The sequence below is a fragment of the Oryza brachyantha genome, chromosome 10, assembly GCF_000231095.2.
Source record: "Oryza brachyantha chromosome 10, ObraRS2, whole genome shotgun sequence".
Taxonomy (NCBI): domain Eukaryota; kingdom Viridiplantae; phylum Streptophyta; class Magnoliopsida; order Poales; family Poaceae; genus Oryza; species Oryza brachyantha.
Genome location: NC_023172.2, coordinates 10606821 through 10625891, shown reverse-complemented (window position 1 = coordinate 10625891; position 19071 = coordinate 10606821). Strand labels below are relative to the sequence as shown.

Here is a 19071-nt window from a genome sequence, read left to right as displayed (position 1 = left end):
TTGGCATGAACACACTTGTTTAATTAAACGGCCAATATAATTTGCCTCGGAGAGGAGAGGGTACGAAGTCTAATGTTTTCTTTCTGAAAATTTGAAGTCTAAAGTTAGGCCACGTTTAGTTTCAAAAACTTTTTCCATAAATATTACATCGAATCTTTGCACACCTAAATAAAACATTAAATATACATGAACATTAAAACTAATTACATAGTTATGAGGGAAATCGTGAGACGAATCTTTTAAGCCTAGTTAGAACATGATTAGCCATAAATACTACATTAACCGACATGTGCTGATGACGGACTAATTAGACTCAAGATTCGTCTCGTGGTTTCCAGGCGAAATCTAAAATTTGTTTTTTCATTCGTTTCCGAAAACCCCTTCCGACATCCGGTCAAACGTTCAGCGTGACCCTTTTGCCAAAAATTTTTGGTAACTAAACAATGCCATACTGATTCGAGTTTTGGTGAAGTTTCAGTTTTCTTCAGAAAAAAAGTTTGCAATAAAGTTGGAAATGGACTAACTATGGAATATATGTGAACTATAAAGATGAAAGCTGACCTGCACTACGATCTAAGGTACGAAGTCGACATTTGACTTTGAAATGCAAAATTCGGCCACGCTTTGGGCCCCACAGTACCTAGGCGACAAACGAAAATCCAACATATTTAGACGAAATCTCTGACCAAGGAGAGCTGGATTGATGCCGATGTGAAGCAATAAAGCAGCAGTTGAATTGTTGGACTCTGTAATTTTCTGGCAATTATCCGGCAAGTCTGAACTCTCAGTGTCAGGATAAGTGGCCAAAAATCATTAAAAGGCAGGAAACGGGCGTGTTCAGTTATGCAAAATTGCCACCATCAATTTTAAGCCAAAGTTTTTAACTTTATTTTGAGGATTTTGCCGTTAATTTGGGGGAATATGCGGCGAGGACGGTGAGTATGAACACTTTTATTTTAGTCTTTGCTGATGGCTACTGGGAGTCGTTCAACTTTGATATCGACTCGCAATCATTTTCTGACGACGGCAACCGGCGGTGAGCTTCCGCGGCCCTCGCTTTCAGTTTCCCCGCTGTAGGGCAACCAATTTGGGGAATCTTTGTCATCTCAGACTGAGGCCTCGATTAGTTCTTAAAATTTTTTTCCAAAAACATCGCATTGAATTTTTGGACACCTAAATAAAGCATTAAACATAGATGAATCAAAAAACTAATTACATAGTTATGTAAGAAATCTTGAGACGAATCTTTTAAGTCTAATTAGTCCATAATTAGCCATAAGTGCTACAGTAACCAATATATGCTAATGACAGATTAATTAGGTTTAAAAGATTCGTCTCGCGGTTTCTAGGCTAGCCGTGAAATTCGTTTTTTCATTTGTATCCGAAAATCCCTTCCGATATCCGGTCAAACATTTGATGTGAGACTTCTCCTAAAAATTTTTCTCAATCTAAACACCACCTGAATATTGATTGGTTTCTTTAGAATAAGCTAGAATTTGGTTTTCTAGTCAAATTTTTTATCCCTCGTATTTTTATAGATGACGTCGTTGATTTTTTAACACATGTTTAACTATTTTTTTATTAAAAAAACGTTCATAATTATTATTTATTTATTATGATTAGATTTATTACTAAATATATTTTAATTTTAACTTATATTTTAGTATATTTGTATAAATTTTTTGAATAAGATGAAATATGCAAAAAAAAAGGTCAACGATGTCATCTGTTAAAATATAGAGGGAGGGAGTAATTCCTTAGGAAAGGTTATGAAATATTTAGATATGAAATATTTGAGTGAATTCCATTGGTTTCACTGAAATTGATAACCATGTAGGACAATGACTGAAATTCCAAGAGTTCCAATGCAATTCACAACCATGAAGGACGATGACTGACATTCCAAGTTCCAGCCATGTGGGACGATGACTGAAAATTCAAGAGTTTCACTGAAATTCGTAACAATGTAGTCATGTTGATGGTTACATAAAAGCAGTAATTGCACTGTCAGTTTAGACTATTAGGAAGGTCGGTGATGAAGATGCAGAACTAGAATTTATGTACCGTAAATATAGTATATTTACTGCAAAAGCTCTCAATTTTTGTACGGTCCCTGTGATAGCGGAAAAGATGGCTTAAATTGTTTCCTTGGAAATGTTCTTGCAGTATCCACCACCAACAGAGAATATGGAGAACATAACAAGGCACCAAACAGTTGTTTCACCAACAAACAAACAAACCAGACAAACCAAAAACCTTCAGTAGTTCTTTGTACCTTAGACCAATTTCTCTTGTTTTCACAACTAACATTGACTAAATTACTAAAAACCAAACACAAAGGCAGCCCATGAACAGAGTCTTCATTGAAATTTCGGCAAAAGTAGCGACACAAATTGTGTTGTTTATTTAAAATAAATTCATAGATTCAATTCTTTGTTTTTCTATCGAAACGAATAGGCCGTTAGTATTTGTTTGTCTTTGTCGCTCGTCAAGTTTAGAGTCCCGTTGGATTGGATTAATGAGTGGTTGCACTCGTACCCATGCTCTAATAGTCTAGTATCAGTAATCAAAGGTTGCAGTTGAACTGAAGATGCTCATTTGTAGTTATCCGTAAACGCTACAGGACAGGTGGCAGATACATTCGCACATGTGCTCCCTCGTGATCTTGACACTACTTTTGCTGAAATTTCAAGCACAGATTGACTTGTATATTGTCTATTGTGTGACACAATATAGAAAAACAAATAATTGAATCTATGAATTTATTTAAAATCCATTCGGTTTGTGTAAATAAAGCATAGTTTCTTTACTTACAAGTTATAATGAGAAAACATATAAAATTTTTCATCCACTCAAATCTCTTAAAAAATTTAATAGACTGATATTATCATACATTACTATTTCTTCACTTTTATTGTTCCTATAGATTAAAATTTCTCTAAACCGAATAGACTCTTAAACCGAATAGACCCTTAATAGAGCTCATGTCGTATACAAATCAGGTCTCATACAAGATATATTTTCTTTTCTTTTCTTGCATACTCGCTTGCATATAATATTTATTCATCCTCATCTTTACGTTTATGTTTATATTTATAAACCAAAATCCAAATCTTCAATCTAAAATTTAGAGTTGATTTTGAGGTTATTTCACAAAGTTTATTTTATAGCATTGGTTTTTATATCGTTATGGATATGTATATAAAATTTTTATTTATAAATTATTTTTTATGTACAAATATGTCGTTTAGTTTTTCTATAAAAAATCCCAAACAATCACCTCAGTGTATGGGTATTGGGTAACTTATTTAACTTTCTAGACACTATGCTTCATTGCATTATTGAGTTTGGGAGAAAGGGAAAGGAGAAGATTGAGAATATACGTAAAACGAGATGAACCATTACCACGTAACTATTGAGTATATTAATTATTTTAATTTTCGTAAATGAATAATATAAATTTTAAATCAATTTTTTGAATAAACGTTTTTTAAATTTGGAGCGCAAGATAGAGCATTTTTCTCTCTTCGTAGCACCACCAGAACAATAATGTCAAGGAACAGATCGAATCAAAGAAACTGGTCTAAAGTAGAAGTCAGCAAAAAAAATTTGGAGCGTAGACTGGAGAAGAGACTGCATAATAAATGCAGCGTAGCGGAGAATTCATACCTGATTGCTCCATAGATACTACAGTTGACTGGAAGTCCTCTGAATTTGCCGGGTAGTTCCCTGACAGACTTCAATTCCATCCTCACTGTCAGAGTGAAGCTGAACAAACAAATGGATGCATTGAAAACAAAATATCAGGTTTCTGGCGGAAATTATTATTATTATTATTTTAATTTTAAAAGTAAACCCTGGTAAAACCTATATTTTTCAACCAAAATCTTTTGTTAACGTCACCTATCTAGTATGACCAGACATGTTAAAAACAATTGACGCGAAAGTACTCTTCTGAGCTATTCTCACCGGAATAACTAAATAATATGCAACATTATACAAACTAAATAATATGTAATGTTATACAAACTGACATGAAACTGTTATGGGTGACAGGGTTAAAAGGTTTAGATTTACAAATAAGTATTGATATGGTTTAGTTTTAAAAGAAATAAAATAATCAAAGAATGGAAGATGCAACTGAGTGAAACAACTAAAAAGTGGTTGAAAATGGCATGCTTTCTTGGTGCACACATAATGGGCATGTGCAATGCGGAGAGACATGCGGTCTACGTGGGTGGGACCCATCACATGTGTTATTAGTTGTGGTAAACTTTACAATATTGGATAAAACATAAAATAAAGTAGGTTCTAAATGTGAAAAATGTGAGAGCATTTATATTCTTATCGACGGCCCATATGACTATGAACTACTTTAGCAATTAATGTTATAATGTTAGACATACCACACTTACGATATATAAAGACATCCTATATAAAGATATTTACTTAATGACTATTTTTATAGCATACTGTGAATGCCCTAATATTAATAGTACTTACTCTCTTCTGCATTTCTCAGGAAATACAACGAAGTTCTAACCAAAACCTACAGGTCCAAGCATAGGTCACCTGCTTACCTTGATTGTTATTTCAGCGGAACATCTTACTTTTATTTTTCTTTCTGAAGAACTGAGAAGATCTCTGCACATCAACAGTCAACTCAGCAAGGAGAAAATGCCCCCCATCCAGAACAAAAATAGTCAACAAAAATAGAAAAATTAATAAAATAAATTAACATGAGATATCACCCCACAAACATGTAAGTATAAATGCAACTTACACATCATTTCAAGTTCAAATTTAACTTTTACACGTTATAAAAAATTGAATTAAAACCAGCACACACACAATCATAATTAAATTTGTTATTTTAAAATGTATATAGAAGTCAAATTTAAACTAGTATGTTCGTGGAGTTATATCTCATATTAATCTATCTTATCAAAATTTTCTAATAACTATTGAATTGAAATATAAGAAACAAGTGAATATTTAACTGAGTGATAGAAATATTTCCCGTTGCTACTCGAACAACATACTCTATAAAATATCTATGAGTATATCACCCAAATCTTTTCGCTTCTGTTTACACTCATACATAAAATTTTAAATTTTTAATCTTAAATTTGGAGTTGATTTTAATGTCTTTTCGTTGTAGTTTATTTTTTAGTCTTATCTTTTAGATCGCTAAGAATATATATATATATATATATATAACTATATATATATATAGTTATTCATAAACTATTTTTAGTTTGCAAATATATTGATTAGTCTTTTTCATTAAGAAATCCAAATAATCAACTCCTCTTATTCTCACCGGCTACAAACCTACTACTACTACATTCTTGTTTGATCCCAAGAGTTAACTTAACACACCTTTTACCACGCTAGAGTCCCATAGAAGATCGTCACACATTTCGTTCCTGCCAAATGCAGGGGGTACCATCTGCGTGCTCTTAACTAAACTGATCTCAAAGCTGAAAAGCTCTAGTCTAGCAAATGATATGATTTTTTTCAAGATTTTTTCTGGTTATTTATTCATAGCAATATTCGTTGATTCATTAATAAATTTAAAATAGATAAAAATATTTTATAATAGAACGGATGAGGTATATCTTTATTCAACATAAGGTCTGACGATCTGACCTACCAATACAACTGAATATTTACAAACAAAATTGATAAGACACCTCTAGCGAAACATAGGCTACTAAGGACATCAGCAATATTAAATAGCTAAATGGGTGATAAGATGGTCCCTACATCAGGCAGCACATATATTAGTTTAGACTTCACAATGTTATCACCGGACATGGTAAATAAGATGAGACCCACCACTTAAAAAATATGCATTCCCAACCTCCCGTATCCCTTCCGTGAGATCCAGATTGATCCAACGGACAAGAGGTTGAAAGCAACGGCTAGAAATTTCATCACCAACGGCCACTCTAATTTTAGTAGTGTGTGTTAGTAACACTGTGTAAATAGTATCTTTTTACTAGTATCAACCATATGACCTGGTATTAACCTTTCATCACTCTCACCATGGTTATTAACAGGTAGTAGTGAAACATTTAATGCTCACTACCCCTCTTATCACATCATTGGGGATGCCCTAAAACAACATGTATCTCTTCTACGCACCTGCTACAGTTCACCTACTGCATTCTTGCTTGATTTCAAGAGTTAACCTAACAACACTTACCATGTTAATTGGAGTCTTAGAATGCGTTTGGTTCGTGGATGAGGTGAGTTAGATTGGATCTATCACTAGATTGTAGAATGGGTTGGTTCTATTTTTCTGTTTGGTTGGATGGATAGGTTGGACCCTGTTTTTTTGTTTAGTGGAAGGGATGTGATGGAATGAGTTGGTCTTTTTTTTTTGATTGAAGGGACAAGATGGGATAAATGTACCTCTCATATCCAAAATAAAATATTAAATACTAGGATTAATATATGAATAACCTAAAGTAATTGGATGTATATCTATACAAGTAATATATTTTGAATAAATTTAATAAATAAAATGCACACCCCCTCCATGTGTCGTTGTTGTCCTGGGATGAATCCATCCCACCGTTTTGGTGAGATCCTATCTATCCACTAACCAAACAAGGTTAATTAGAGATGGCTCATCATATCGCTGAAACCAAACACATCCTTAAATAACATGATATTTCTTCGATGCCAAACGAAGGGAGAAGATAAGAAGGATCAACGAGTTGCAGTCATTTGCATGGTCTGAGCTTAACTGATTACAAAGCTGAAAGCCTGGTAGCAACCTACATGTTGATTCAGGGTAAGATGTTCCCTACCGATATAACTGATAAAGTACTCCCTCCAACTTCCATTACTTGTCACGGTGCTTCTGTCACGCCCTGAGTTTTACCCTAGCCAAGAAATAATTAAATAATGCATTAAAAATAATTTATTAATTAAAGTTCAGGAGAAAACTCAGTGTAATAAATTAATTTAGTTAATTGGAAGCTTTTCGGATATTCTAAAAATGTCCCGAAAGCATTTTAAATGATTAACAGGATTTATATTTGAACTGCAGACAATAAAATTTGGTCTAATAGACTTAATAAAAATCGGCAAAATTGGAGGCAATTTTCTTTTTTTTCCCTCCTTCCTTTTTCTTTTCTTTTTCCCTTCTCCTTTTTTCCCTTTTTCCCTTTTCTTTTTCTCTTTTCCTTTTTCCTCTCCCCTGGCTGAACTTCTCCTCCTCCCTGGACTGTACGATCCTCTCCTCCTCCTCTCCAAGCCATGCAGCCTCATCTCTATCTCCACCAAAAAAATCAATTCCAATTAATTAGAATTCTAAATCTTATCCCCTTGAAACATTATCTATTCCTTGTTAATAGGAGATGGGTAACAAGATCTATCTCTAGCTTCCCCCTATAAATACCCCCTGGGCCTCGCGTTTTTCCCTTTCGTTTCTCTCCCGTGCGCCGAAGCCTTGCTGTGCCCCTGCTGCCCATCTCCTCGGCCGATCAGCCTTGCTGCACGACCTTGTTGTGCCCTTGCCGAACAGCAAACAGCCGCTGGCCAATTCCTCTCAAAATTCGTCACCCCTGCTGCTGCTGCTAGCTGCCCCTGCCACCAGCCCCCACAGGCGTGCGAAACGCTCTTTTTGCACGGGTTTTTGCCTTGCCCTGCGCTAGCCGAGCCGCTACTCCTGTCAAGCGCCATCTCTGTTCAGCACACTGGTTGCTCCCTGTTTTTGCAGCAGCCCAATCCGATCTATTCCGCCGAATCTCAGGTTCGCATATATTTTATTCTTGCGAATCAATCTAAATTAATCTACCGTTTAATTGTTCAGGTTCTCTAGCCTAACAGCGAGGAACAACCGCAATCCGTTGCTGATCTCTCCACCAAACCTCAGGTTTGCATACGTTTTATTCAGGCAAATCAATCTATCGTTAATCTACCGTGTAATTGCTTAGGTTTTCCAATCTATTAGCTAGCGTGAGATTGATCCACGGTGCGGAATTCAATTTCGTAAACGTAGATTGGTTTAACGTTAAAGTCGTCTAATTCTAGTTTAGCGAGTCGTTAAATCTCAATTTAACGGGTCGTTAACTCCTGCCGTTGTTCCGCTAACAGTTCACAGTTTCACGTATCGGATCTAATTTGTCGTACGGATCTCTAATTCGTGCATGATTTGGTTCTGTCGTGTGAATGCGTGTACTGTCTGCAATTTCCCGAGTCGTGTCCCAACCGGCGCTCAAAGTCTGCATTGCCTCCCTCGGCCCACTCCTCCTCCCTCTCCTCCCGGCCAGCAGGCCACCGGCCCAGCCAGCCAGCCCGCTCAGCTCGCCTCAGCCTGTCTCCCATCCGCCTCTCCTCCCTCCCGTGCGTGGGCCGAGCCACGGCCCATAGCCACCACGCGCGCGCCAAGTCCAGGCCGCCTCCCCTCTCCTCCCGAGACGCTGACAGGTGGTCCCCACCAGTCAGCCCCATCTTCCACCTCCAGTCGGCGCCTGCGCCCGCACGCGTCGCGCCCGCGACTGCATCGCCGCGCCGCCATCTTTGCTTGTCTCGGCCGCGCCCCGCTCGCCTCGCCGCCGCGGCCTTGCGCCGTCGTCACCATTGCATCCCGGTCGCCCCTTCACATCCTCTTGGCCGCACCACCCCGCGACGCCGCCGCTGGCCGCCGCCCTTCGCATCCTCCCCGCCTCCGTCTCGCTGCACCGCCTCGGCATGGCCGTCGCCACCATGTCACGCGCCGCTAGCTGCGACGTACCTGCGTCGCCTCGCCGTGCCGCGCCAAGCTCGTCTCAGCTGCTGCCTCGCCCGTGCTGGCTACGCTCGCGCTCGAGCTGTGCAGCCGCGCCGCCCGCAATCCGCGCACCCCGTCGTCGCGCTGAGCTGCATTGCCCCTCGCCTCGCTGGTTGTGCCTCGCCCGTGCTGCCGCGTCGTCGGTCGAGCCGCCTCTCTGCCCGCGCCGGCCCAACGGCTGCGCCGCAACTGCCGGGCGTCACCACCAGCCGCAATCCGCGCCGCCGCTAACCACCTCCCGCTTTCGCCGCGCCGCATCCACCCCGGTCGCGCCAACTACCTCCCCGCCCTACGCGCCGGCCTCCGCCTTTAAATCCCCTCCCTGGCCGCCACTCGCTCCCTTTCGTCGTCGCCTCTACGCTGTCGCCCTCCTCCGCCTCACCCGCGCCCGGCCGATCCCGCCGCTCGAGCGCCGACGCCCCGCCTCGGGATGTCACCGATCGTCGCCCGTGCGGCGTTGTCATCGCGCCGCCGGACACCGATCGCCGCCCGAGCGTCGTCATCCTCGCGCCCTCACCGCCGTCGTCCATCGGTGAGCCTGCTCTCCTCCCTTCCTCTTTTTCTTCGTGTCGTTGCGCCGCCCGCCGCTCGCCGTCGGCCGACGTCATCCGCCACCACTGGTCACCGGACCCCGTCGCCATCGCTGGTTATCGACCGCCGCCGCTCAGCCGCCCTCTCATTCCTCCACCCCGGCCGAAGCCGTCACCGTCGCCCTCCGCCCGTTGTTACCCTCGTCTCGCCGTCGCCGACGCGACCCCGCCACCGTCGGAGCGCCACCGCGCTCGTCGCGTCACTGTCGTCGCTCTCCCCGAGCTGCCACCGTCCTCCTTTGGCGCTGCCGCTCTCAGCGCCGCCGCCGGTTCTCACATTGCCGTCCGCTGGGTCGCCGTCGTCCGCCGCATACCCGCCAGTCCGCGCCGCCATCCGCCGGTCGCCGCCCTTCGCCGCCGACCGCCCCTCCCTCTGTCTCGGCTGAGGCCGAGCAGGCCATCTCCCCTCCTCTCTCTGTTTTCTCTCTCTGGCATGTGGGTCCCGTCCTCCAGCTCCCTCTCTCCCCGTGGGCCCCAGCCGTCAGCCTCCTCTCACTCCTGTGCTGACGTCAGCTCCTCCGATTAATTGCGTAATAAATCAATAAGGTTTTTCTGTTTAGTTTAAAAACCCAGAAAACTTCTAAAATTCATAAGTAATTCATCTAGTCTCCGTTTAGGTCCAGTCAAGTTTCATTAAATCCAGAAAAATGCCAAGAATCCATTTAAAATAGTTTCTTTCTCTGTTTCAGTAGTTTTTTAGCCTGCTTTTCTTGTTTTGCCTTGTTTGTCGTAGGTTTTGACCCCGTCGCAGCGCCGTTCGTTCTCGAAGTCATCGCCGAAGTTCCTCGTGGGTCTAAGCAAGGCAAGTGGCACCCTTCATTGATCATATTGAACCTATGTTTATAAAATCCCCCGCTTTTACATTCAAACATGCATTGTTTTATGCAAATCTATTTATTGTATTTATCTATTGGGCAATTACTTATATATCCGTTGATTCCCATTTATTATTGTCATCCCAGGGTTAATTTGACTAGAATTAGGGTTAGTCAATGCTTAGCCATGCTTAGTTCAACTAGCTCACCAATTATTATTTAATTATTGTTGCACTTTGGTACACCTTCAATGGTTGTTATCATTATTCATTTCCCGAGGTGGATTAATACAACTAAAATATTGCTTATGGTGGGCTGTGGGTGCATGGTTTTGAGAGTCGTGCCCATGGCAATTAAGGATCGGTTCTCAGGAAACCCTGAAGGTCTTACACGTACTAACCACAAGCCAGAATGGGCAACGGTGAGACTCGTAATCTAGCTTGTCCCTATTCGACGTACCCAGGCAAGGGTAGGCGTGATGGAGTATGGACGGGCAATCGTGGTGTAACGAAAGCTTCTCCTGCTTCCGGATCTACCAAGGCACAAGAGGGGACTGCCCGACTTGGTGTAAAGGAGGGGGTGAAACCTGAAGTGTGGTGCGATTGTCTAGGGAGGGCTAGGTGAAAGGTTTTATCATGGTTTCCGTACTGAGGTATCGTGGTGATACGTTGGGGCATGGTAACATGCTTGGCAGCCATGTCTTGTGGGTAAAGTTGTACACCTCTGCAGAGTAAAACTATTCGAATAGCCGTGCCCGCGGTTATTGGGCGAACTGACAGATTCACTGGGATTAGTTGAACATCTTTAATAATTTTATTAATCTTGGAACTGGTTTGACCCTGCGCAATGTGGTGTAACGTTGGCAGTGGTTTGGGTCTGTCGCAACGTGGTTTAACGTTGGACAGAGGGTTGACCCTGTCGCTACGTGGTGTAACGTTCGACAGCGGTCTGGGCCTGTTGCAACGTGGTGTAACGTTGGACAGTGGATGATTATTTTAAATGTTTACTTTACTTTTATTTCAGTCTATTCTATTTACTGTTTTGCTAAATTACTGCAGCTTTTGTGCAAGTTAACCTTAGCCTATCCTTGATACCCTGTTGCATTCATTATTCTCCCCCTCTTGGGTGTTACTTGTTGAGTACAGTGGTTTGTACTCAGCCTTGCTTAATTTTTCCCCCACCAGAGCAAGTGCCAGAGCCTGTGTCAGAAGAAGGTTGTTCCGAAGGTTGAAGTAAGGTTCAGTCCGCCGTCGAGAGTGCCTGTGGTGTGGAGCCGTCTTCGCCAGCTGAAGCTGAAGATTAGATGGTTTAGTTTGTTTTCCTTTTCCGCTGCATTTCGATAGATAATTGTTTCTTATTTGTTTTTAAGTCGTGGAACTGTGTATTAATTTGTCATAGTGTGTACTCGGGCTGATGCCTGGACCGAGATTCAATACATGCTATTGTTCAGAAATTTGGTGTAAATTTCTGGGCCTGACAGCTTCCAATTTGAATGCTCGTCTTTTTCTAAAAATATATATATAGATACTTGTCAAGGTACATATTAACAATGTTTTTTTTCTCTTTATTGCATTCTAAATTTAGTCATACATCATTCATACGTCATGATCTAACCATTCAACATTTATGAATACTCAAAGTTTTTTTTTTTTTGAAAAGGAACCAGTTGAACTGGTTATATATTAAGAAGGAGAGCAGTAATTACAGCCTTGTCATCCGTAGATGACCAGCAAGGAAGAACTGAAGAGGAGAAGAAAGTGAATATTCAAAGTTAACCATACTAGTCAACACTCAACAGCGACAATATTTGAAACATGAGGGAGATTTGCAAACCAAATAATAAAAAAAATTATCATAAACTTTTATTTCATTATAACAAGCATTTACCGTCAAACACTACAAAAAACATAATCAAATATGAACAGAGTTAACGATGCAATCATCAAATCAAATGTACATTTGTTCACTGAAATTCATACCAACACAAAACAAATAATAACGTGTACTGAATAAAGCAGTAAACAGTAGCATATCATACACAAAATTTACGAAAGATTAAATTAGCCGATGAGCTATGTTCGTCTTCTTGGCTAAGCCATCGCCTCGTCGTTGTCGACGACGGTCTCCTTGGAGACCTCCTCCAGCGACATGCCCTTCGACTCCGGCACGAGCAGGGTCATGAGCATGCCGAGGAAGTTGGTGCCGGCGAGCACGAACAGCGCGTTGCGGATGCCAATGCCGGGCTTGTAACCGGACTCCGGCTTGTGCGGGTCCTGGGCGGCGTAGAGGAACCCGAACGCGCCGATGATGGCGCCGGCCTTGCCGGCGGCGGCGGATATGCCGTGGCAGGTGGAGCGCAGCCGCGCCGGGAAGATCTCGGCCGGCACGATGAAGGTGGTGGCGTTGGGCCCGAAGTTGGCGAAGAAGAAGGTGAAGCCGTACATGACGACGAAGCCGGTGTGGTTGCCCTTGGTGGTCCAGTGGTGGTACGGCACGGCGAGGCCGAGCATGAAGACGGTCATCATGAAGAAGCCCATCAGCTGGATGGCGAAGCGGCCGACGATGTCGATGAAGGCGACGGTGAACCAGTAGCCCGGGATGGTGCCGCACAGCGCGATGAGCGCCTGCGCGCGCGCGATGCGGAACACCTCCTCGACGGCGTTCATCGTCTTCGCCGGCGGGATCCACCCGACCTTGGAGAAGATGTCCTTCTGGAACAGGTTCTGGCTGTAGAAGGCTATGTCGAGCAGGAACCACGTGCTCGTCGTCGCCACCAGGTGGATCCCGTGCCGCCGCATGAACTGCGCCGAGAAGAGCCCCCACTCGTTGCCAGCTCCAGCGGCTGCGACGTCGCCTCCGGCACGGTCCGCCGCCGCCACCGCCGCCGCCGCTGCGTCGTCCTCCTCGATGTCCGCGTGGAGCACCTTGGACATGTCGGCCGCCGCCTTCTTGGCGTTGCGCGCGACGAGCGCGGTGTACCTCGCCGTCTCCGGCATCTTCATGCGCCAGTAGTAGGTGAGCGCCGCCGGGATGGTGCCGAACATGAGGATGATCCGCCACACGTAGTCCGCCTCCGGCACCAGCGACGCCGCTCGGTTGTCGGCGTACGACGGCGCCGGGTACGCGTTCCGGAACCCCGCCGAGACGACGAGCGCCACGATGGCGCCGAAGAGGATGCCGAACCCCTGCATGGCGAACACGGCGGCGATGAACGCGCCCCGGGTCCTCTTGTTCGCGTACTCCGACATGATGGTCGCCGACAGCGGGTAGTCGCCGCCGATGCCGAACCCGAGCCAGAAGCGGAAGAAGCAGAGCGCCGAGATGACCCCCTTCGCCGTGTGCCCGAACGAGAGCCCCGACGCGACGGAGCACACCACCATGAGGATGAGCGTGAAGCCGTACACGCTCTTCCGCCCGAGCTTGTCGCCGAGCCACCCGAAGAAGAGCTGCCCGGCGAGCGTGCCGCACAGCGCCACGCCGTTCACTGCCGCCGCGACGTTGGGCGGCAGGCTGCCGGGGGTGTCCTTGGAGAGGTCGGTGTAGTAGAGGCGGCCGAGCAGCTTGGAGACGAGGGAGATGCAGAAGAGGTCGTACGCGTCGGTGAAGAACCCCATGCCGGCGATCACGATCGCCATGAAGTGGTACCACTGCGTCTTCGCATGGTCCAGCGTCGTCAGCACCTTGAGCTGCCCTCCCGCCATTGTCGCCGCCTTCTTCACCTCGCCGCCGCCGCGTCGTTCTTCTTGCTCTAGCTATCGCGGCAGCCGCAAGCTGCAGGACTGCAAATATATAAACCCTAGAAATCAGTACGTGGGAGCTGCACTTGTTTAGGAGTTTAATTAATGCTGCTACCCAGCTTAGGGACATATGATTGGAGCACTGATCCTAGTCAACGAAAGCCAAGCTCAATATAAGATTCTGTTTTCTATAGAACATTTTGAATTTGTTCAAATTAAAACCTTCCATTTGAGAGGAGATGCATTTTTGTATCTCTCTTTCAACCCAATCTTTTTGTTTTTACTTATACTTATAAGCTAAAATTTAAATTTTTAATATTAAATTTAGAGTAAATTTTGGGATTTTTTATTATAGTTTACTTTTTAGTCTTGAATTTTAGATCGTTAAGAATACATATATAAAATTTTTATTCCTAGATTATTTTTATTTGTAAATATTTCATTTGAGTTTTTTTCCAAAACAATCACCCTTATGGTTAGATGAAATATGATTAGTGAGCTAGCAGCTAAGGCTTTGCAAAGGACAATGGGGATTATTTTTTGACGTACGGCACTGAAAACTATCATTCCTACCTGACAAAATTATCTAACGTGTATTGGTTAATCCTAACTAAGGTTTGATCCTAGGAATATACCCGATCTCCTGAGAAGAGTATGTGTCATTTGGCTGTTATTTAATCCAAGTCAACTGTTCCTGAATGCCGTGTTCCATGTAGCTTAACTAGTTAGTTCCCAGCACTACTTGCACACTCACAACAGAACAAAGTTCATTAATTTTATGAAAATGGAGATTCTTTTTCATTTCTGCAACTTACAAGTCTTTGAACTCCAAGCTTCAGTGAATTGATATGATCCGCCATAAGTTCGAGCTAGGGTGATCTAACCATAAATGGGCAAAAATGCTATTGACCTTTGTGCATGTCAGTTAAGGAAATTAATTGTGAGTTAATCACGTTGATCACATAGGTAACAAGTGGAAACGGCCGTGCATAATCTTCTCCCGTTTGTATACCAAGATATCTGTCACGCCTGAATCCCCGTGGCCGCTCACTAGGACATCACACTTAACCTCAGGGTTCTTTTAAGATAAACTTTTGAAAAAGAACTTATAACTTATTGGTATGAGTATTCTATCAAATCCTACTAATTAAGCCTTGGGATAAGATGTTACAATATCAGGGGTTGTTTAGATGGGGATAAATTTTTTAGCCCCATGCCACATCGGATGGTTAAACATTAATTTGAAGTATTAAACATAGACTAATAAAAAAACTAATTTCATAAATGAGTGGTAATCCGCAAGACGAATTTTTTAAGCCTAATTAATTCATAATTAGAGCATGTTTACTGTAGCATCGCATATGCTAATCATGGATTAATTAGGCTCAATATATTCGTCTCGCGAATTAGTCTAAGATTATGTATGAGTTTTATTAATAATCTATGTTTACTATTTATAATAAACGTCCAAACATTCGATGGGACAAAAGACTAAAAATAAGTTTCTCGTCCCAAACACCTCAACAACAGTAGGAGATACCAGCTTTGAGAAAGAATCAATGGATAGAGAATTGACCCCGGTGGAGCATCATTTGATGCCAGTAAGCAGATATGCCTTGCCTGGTCATCCAAGTCATCCGTGTCTGCAACTCATGCATATTGCAAGTCAGATTCGTAGGTACTGTCTTTCATATGATAAATGACAGCTTGGATCCAAATTAAATATTGTGCTGATGTGATTTAATTACGAGTCTCTTGTGTCGAATCATTTACTATGAGTTTGGGCAGTGAGGACCCATGAAATTAAGACCTACTACCTCCGTACTATAATAACTTTATTTTTAAAATTTATTAAAAAAACTTTAGAAAATTAGTTACACATAAAATACTATTTATGTTTTATCATTTAGTAAATATTAATCGCAAAATAAGACGAAGAATCAAAGCATTATATCTAAAAACTGAAAAATAATCTTATTTCGGGACGGAACTAGGAGGATGGAACCCATATGATATGGAGGCCGCGTTCATTGCCCTATATAAATTATCTTATCCTCTCGTTTTTCCCGCGCATATTTCTCGAATTGCTAAACAGTATATTTTTTATAAAAAAAATTCTATAGGAAAGTTGTTTTAAAAAATCATATTAATACATTTTATATTTTAATAATTAATAATTAATTACTCGTGTACTAATATATTACTACTGTCCGTGCCAGGGATAAGTTAACTTACACCCCCCATGCCGAATGTGGCTGGAGTAATGGAGAGAATGATACAGCACTAGCTTGAACTTGAGAGTATTTACCATCACAAGTTCACAACCTGATATAAAATAAGATAGTGTCATTTTTTTCATGATTTATTAAAAATGCTTAAACAATAAAAAATTCTAAAATCTACTACTACAAGGGTACCTTAGCATTCATTTTGTTATCCACCGTTTATTAATTTACCGTTTTTGAATTTATATTTGATTATTTATTTTATTTAAAAAAATATAATTATTATTTTTTTATTATTTGATTTATTGCTAAAGTAACTTTAACCCGATTTATAACTTTTCATAATTGCAAATAAAAATTTAAATAAAACGAACAATCATCAAATATATATCCAAAAGTTAACGATATCAAACAAAACAAAGCAGAGTGAGTATCTTCTTTTGTCATTTTGAAGGAAAATTTAACTTTTTGTCACTCTTACATATCAATGCCAACAAATTTGCCACTCCTCTCTCACATGTTCTGTGAGAGGGAATAAACTCATTCATTAAAGAGTGACAAAAAGTTGTGACTAATGGTTGGCAACAATGATAACCAACAAACGCTATGCGACCCATTGAAATTTTTCAGCATCACATTGCCATAGAGCAAAGTTTGACCGGGCATTAATTTTTTTCTACTGCTACAATGTTATGTTTATATATTTACCACTTGATGTGTCTATGACATGTGGGTCCATGGTCCACATCGATTAAATGCCAAATCTAAGGATGGCAATAATTAAATATCCCTAACAATGCATGGTAGTGGTGGTGGTTCAATTATCTTTTTGTGTACTCATTTGCATCTTATTGAACCAAAAGTGAAGTGAGTGTAGGTTATGTTGAAAAAAAGCCGGTTATATATTATTTTAAAATAAGATCTCTCATTCTCAATAATATAGGAACCAGAGTCTCCATTGCCGATGGAAAGAGGCATCTGAAGAACAAGGACCTCCCCAACGTGATCTACGAGATGGGGTGACGGATGGCCCTACACCCGAACCTGCCAAATCAGCAAAGGGGGCAACGAGCCGGTTGCTGCTCAATGCTTATCGCCACGTGCCCCAAATGAGTAAGGGCATGAACAACCGATTACCTATGCATCGGGTGTTAGATTGACACCACAGGGAGCCCCTATCTGCCTATGCTAATGCATTTCAATGGGTGTGTGCGCACAAAAGGAGATTTGGTGCACGCACACCCCTAAAACACCCATCCTACCAATTCCATCATCATTATTATTCGTATGTGTAAGGATAACATCTATCTTATCTAGTGAATGTGACATGACAAAGATGTCCGGTTTTGGGAGCTATGTTGACTGCCAAGAACTAGAATAGGGAAGGAATGTTAGATGACGTGTAGGCTCATTAAATGCTTCAGCAGCAACATCTCGGCTCATTAAATGCTCCCTAGGAGACCATAAGAAGCATTTATGATGTCATTGTAGTCTTCCCATCAATTGGGCATTGGACATTTATTGTTTTCATATTGCCATTTTTCATCGAGTATTGTGAAAACACTTGTAGTGTTAAAAGGAGTGCTTAGCCGGGGGGGGGGGGGGAGGGGGGACCCTATTCAGTTCATCATCATCATCATGATAGGAGCAGAGTATTATTCATCTGCACGACCTGATCTGAATACTTGCCAACTCAAATTTTTCCACTGCATTCACCTTTCTTCTCCAAAATCCCTCCTAACACCTTTTTGACCGCGTCCCTTGGGCCAAACCATAAAAGAGGGTCTAGCACGATCCCTTGTTCAAGGAGTTATCCTCCAACACTTATGAATTAATTAATATTTGTTTTAGTTCTATATTTTCTTGTAATCTTGGACATAATATCAATTACCAAGGAGTTATTAATTTATTAGGGTGTTTATTTCATGTTATGCTTATATTAAATTAATTTGATTGTTATACCTATTCAATTTAGGAGTATACCTTAGTTGGCTAGAGGCTAGAGCTCCTCTCATGAACTAAAAGGTGTAGGTTCGATTTATATCACTTATCTCATGTTAATCTCTCCAACTATGGAAATTTTTACCCAACCAACAAAAAGCTTCAAAGACATAAAAAAGATCTAGGGGAAATAGAAGATGCCATTTTCCAAGAAAGGAAAAAGTGCATACTGTCTTGTGCTTATTTCTATCTATTTCTCGGTGGATGTCTTCTTATTTGAATTGCTCTTTATTTATAATTCTTTCAAACTCATAATTTTTAGAGACGGTCTATATTACATTTAACTTAAAACTCTATGAATTCTTGCAAATCCTAGGCAGTTGGATTAAGATACCACACTCCACATGCCTACATATCTTCTTATTATCTATTTCTACCTTATTGTGGCAATGTGCAAGCACGAGGAGTTGACATTACGAGCCCTCCACAGTGCGCCCGCTTCTTCCTGAGGTCTGGCCAGATACCCATACCCTCTCCTCCACCATTGGTGAGCCATCAGATCCATCACCACCTAATCATTTGGTCGTCTTCTCGAGCCCCGGAGTGTTCTCCTGCCCTGCCCTCCTTCTCTATCCCTGGTAGCTCGCATTGCCAAATCCACCAGCGTTATCCTTTGCCTCCTAACCTCTCTATTCCCCTCGCCCCTACCTATGATGCTAGCCCACCACCCTCCTCCATCCCGGCAACTTTGGCAGCATCGACACTGCCTCATCGCCTACCCCTTTCCACCATCACCAACAATCCACTACCTCCCATGGTCATCTCTCTAAGCACGGATAAACCCTCTCATCTTTCCTGCTCTTCAAACCCCTTCCTCCCTTGATCCCAACCTCAAACCCTAATTCGTAGGTTCTTTGTGGAGTTTGGGGGTCGTTGCTGCCGCTGGTGAAGAGATGGAGATTGCCAAAGTTGGAG

At 42.1% G+C, this 19071-nt stretch overlaps 1 protein-coding gene across 1 annotated transcript; it reads right to left on the bottom strand.

Annotated features, from left to right (window-relative positions):
• Window positions 1–12283: 12283 nt before the first annotated feature.
• On the bottom strand, window positions 12284–13894 carry LOC102701861 (probable inorganic phosphate transporter 1-3). Its single transcript, XM_006662334.2, has one exon. It carries the CDS (start codon window positions 13892–13894, stop codon window positions 12284–12286), a length of 1611 nt encoding a protein of 536 aa, XP_006662397.2.
• Between the last annotated feature and the right edge of the window lie 5177 nt (window positions 13895–19071).

Excerpts from the sequence above, each read along its gene's own strand:
- LOC102701861 (XM_006662334.2), bottom strand. The coding sequence starts at position 13,894 with ATGGCGGGAGGGCAGCTCAAGGTGCTGACGACGCTGGACCATGCGAAG.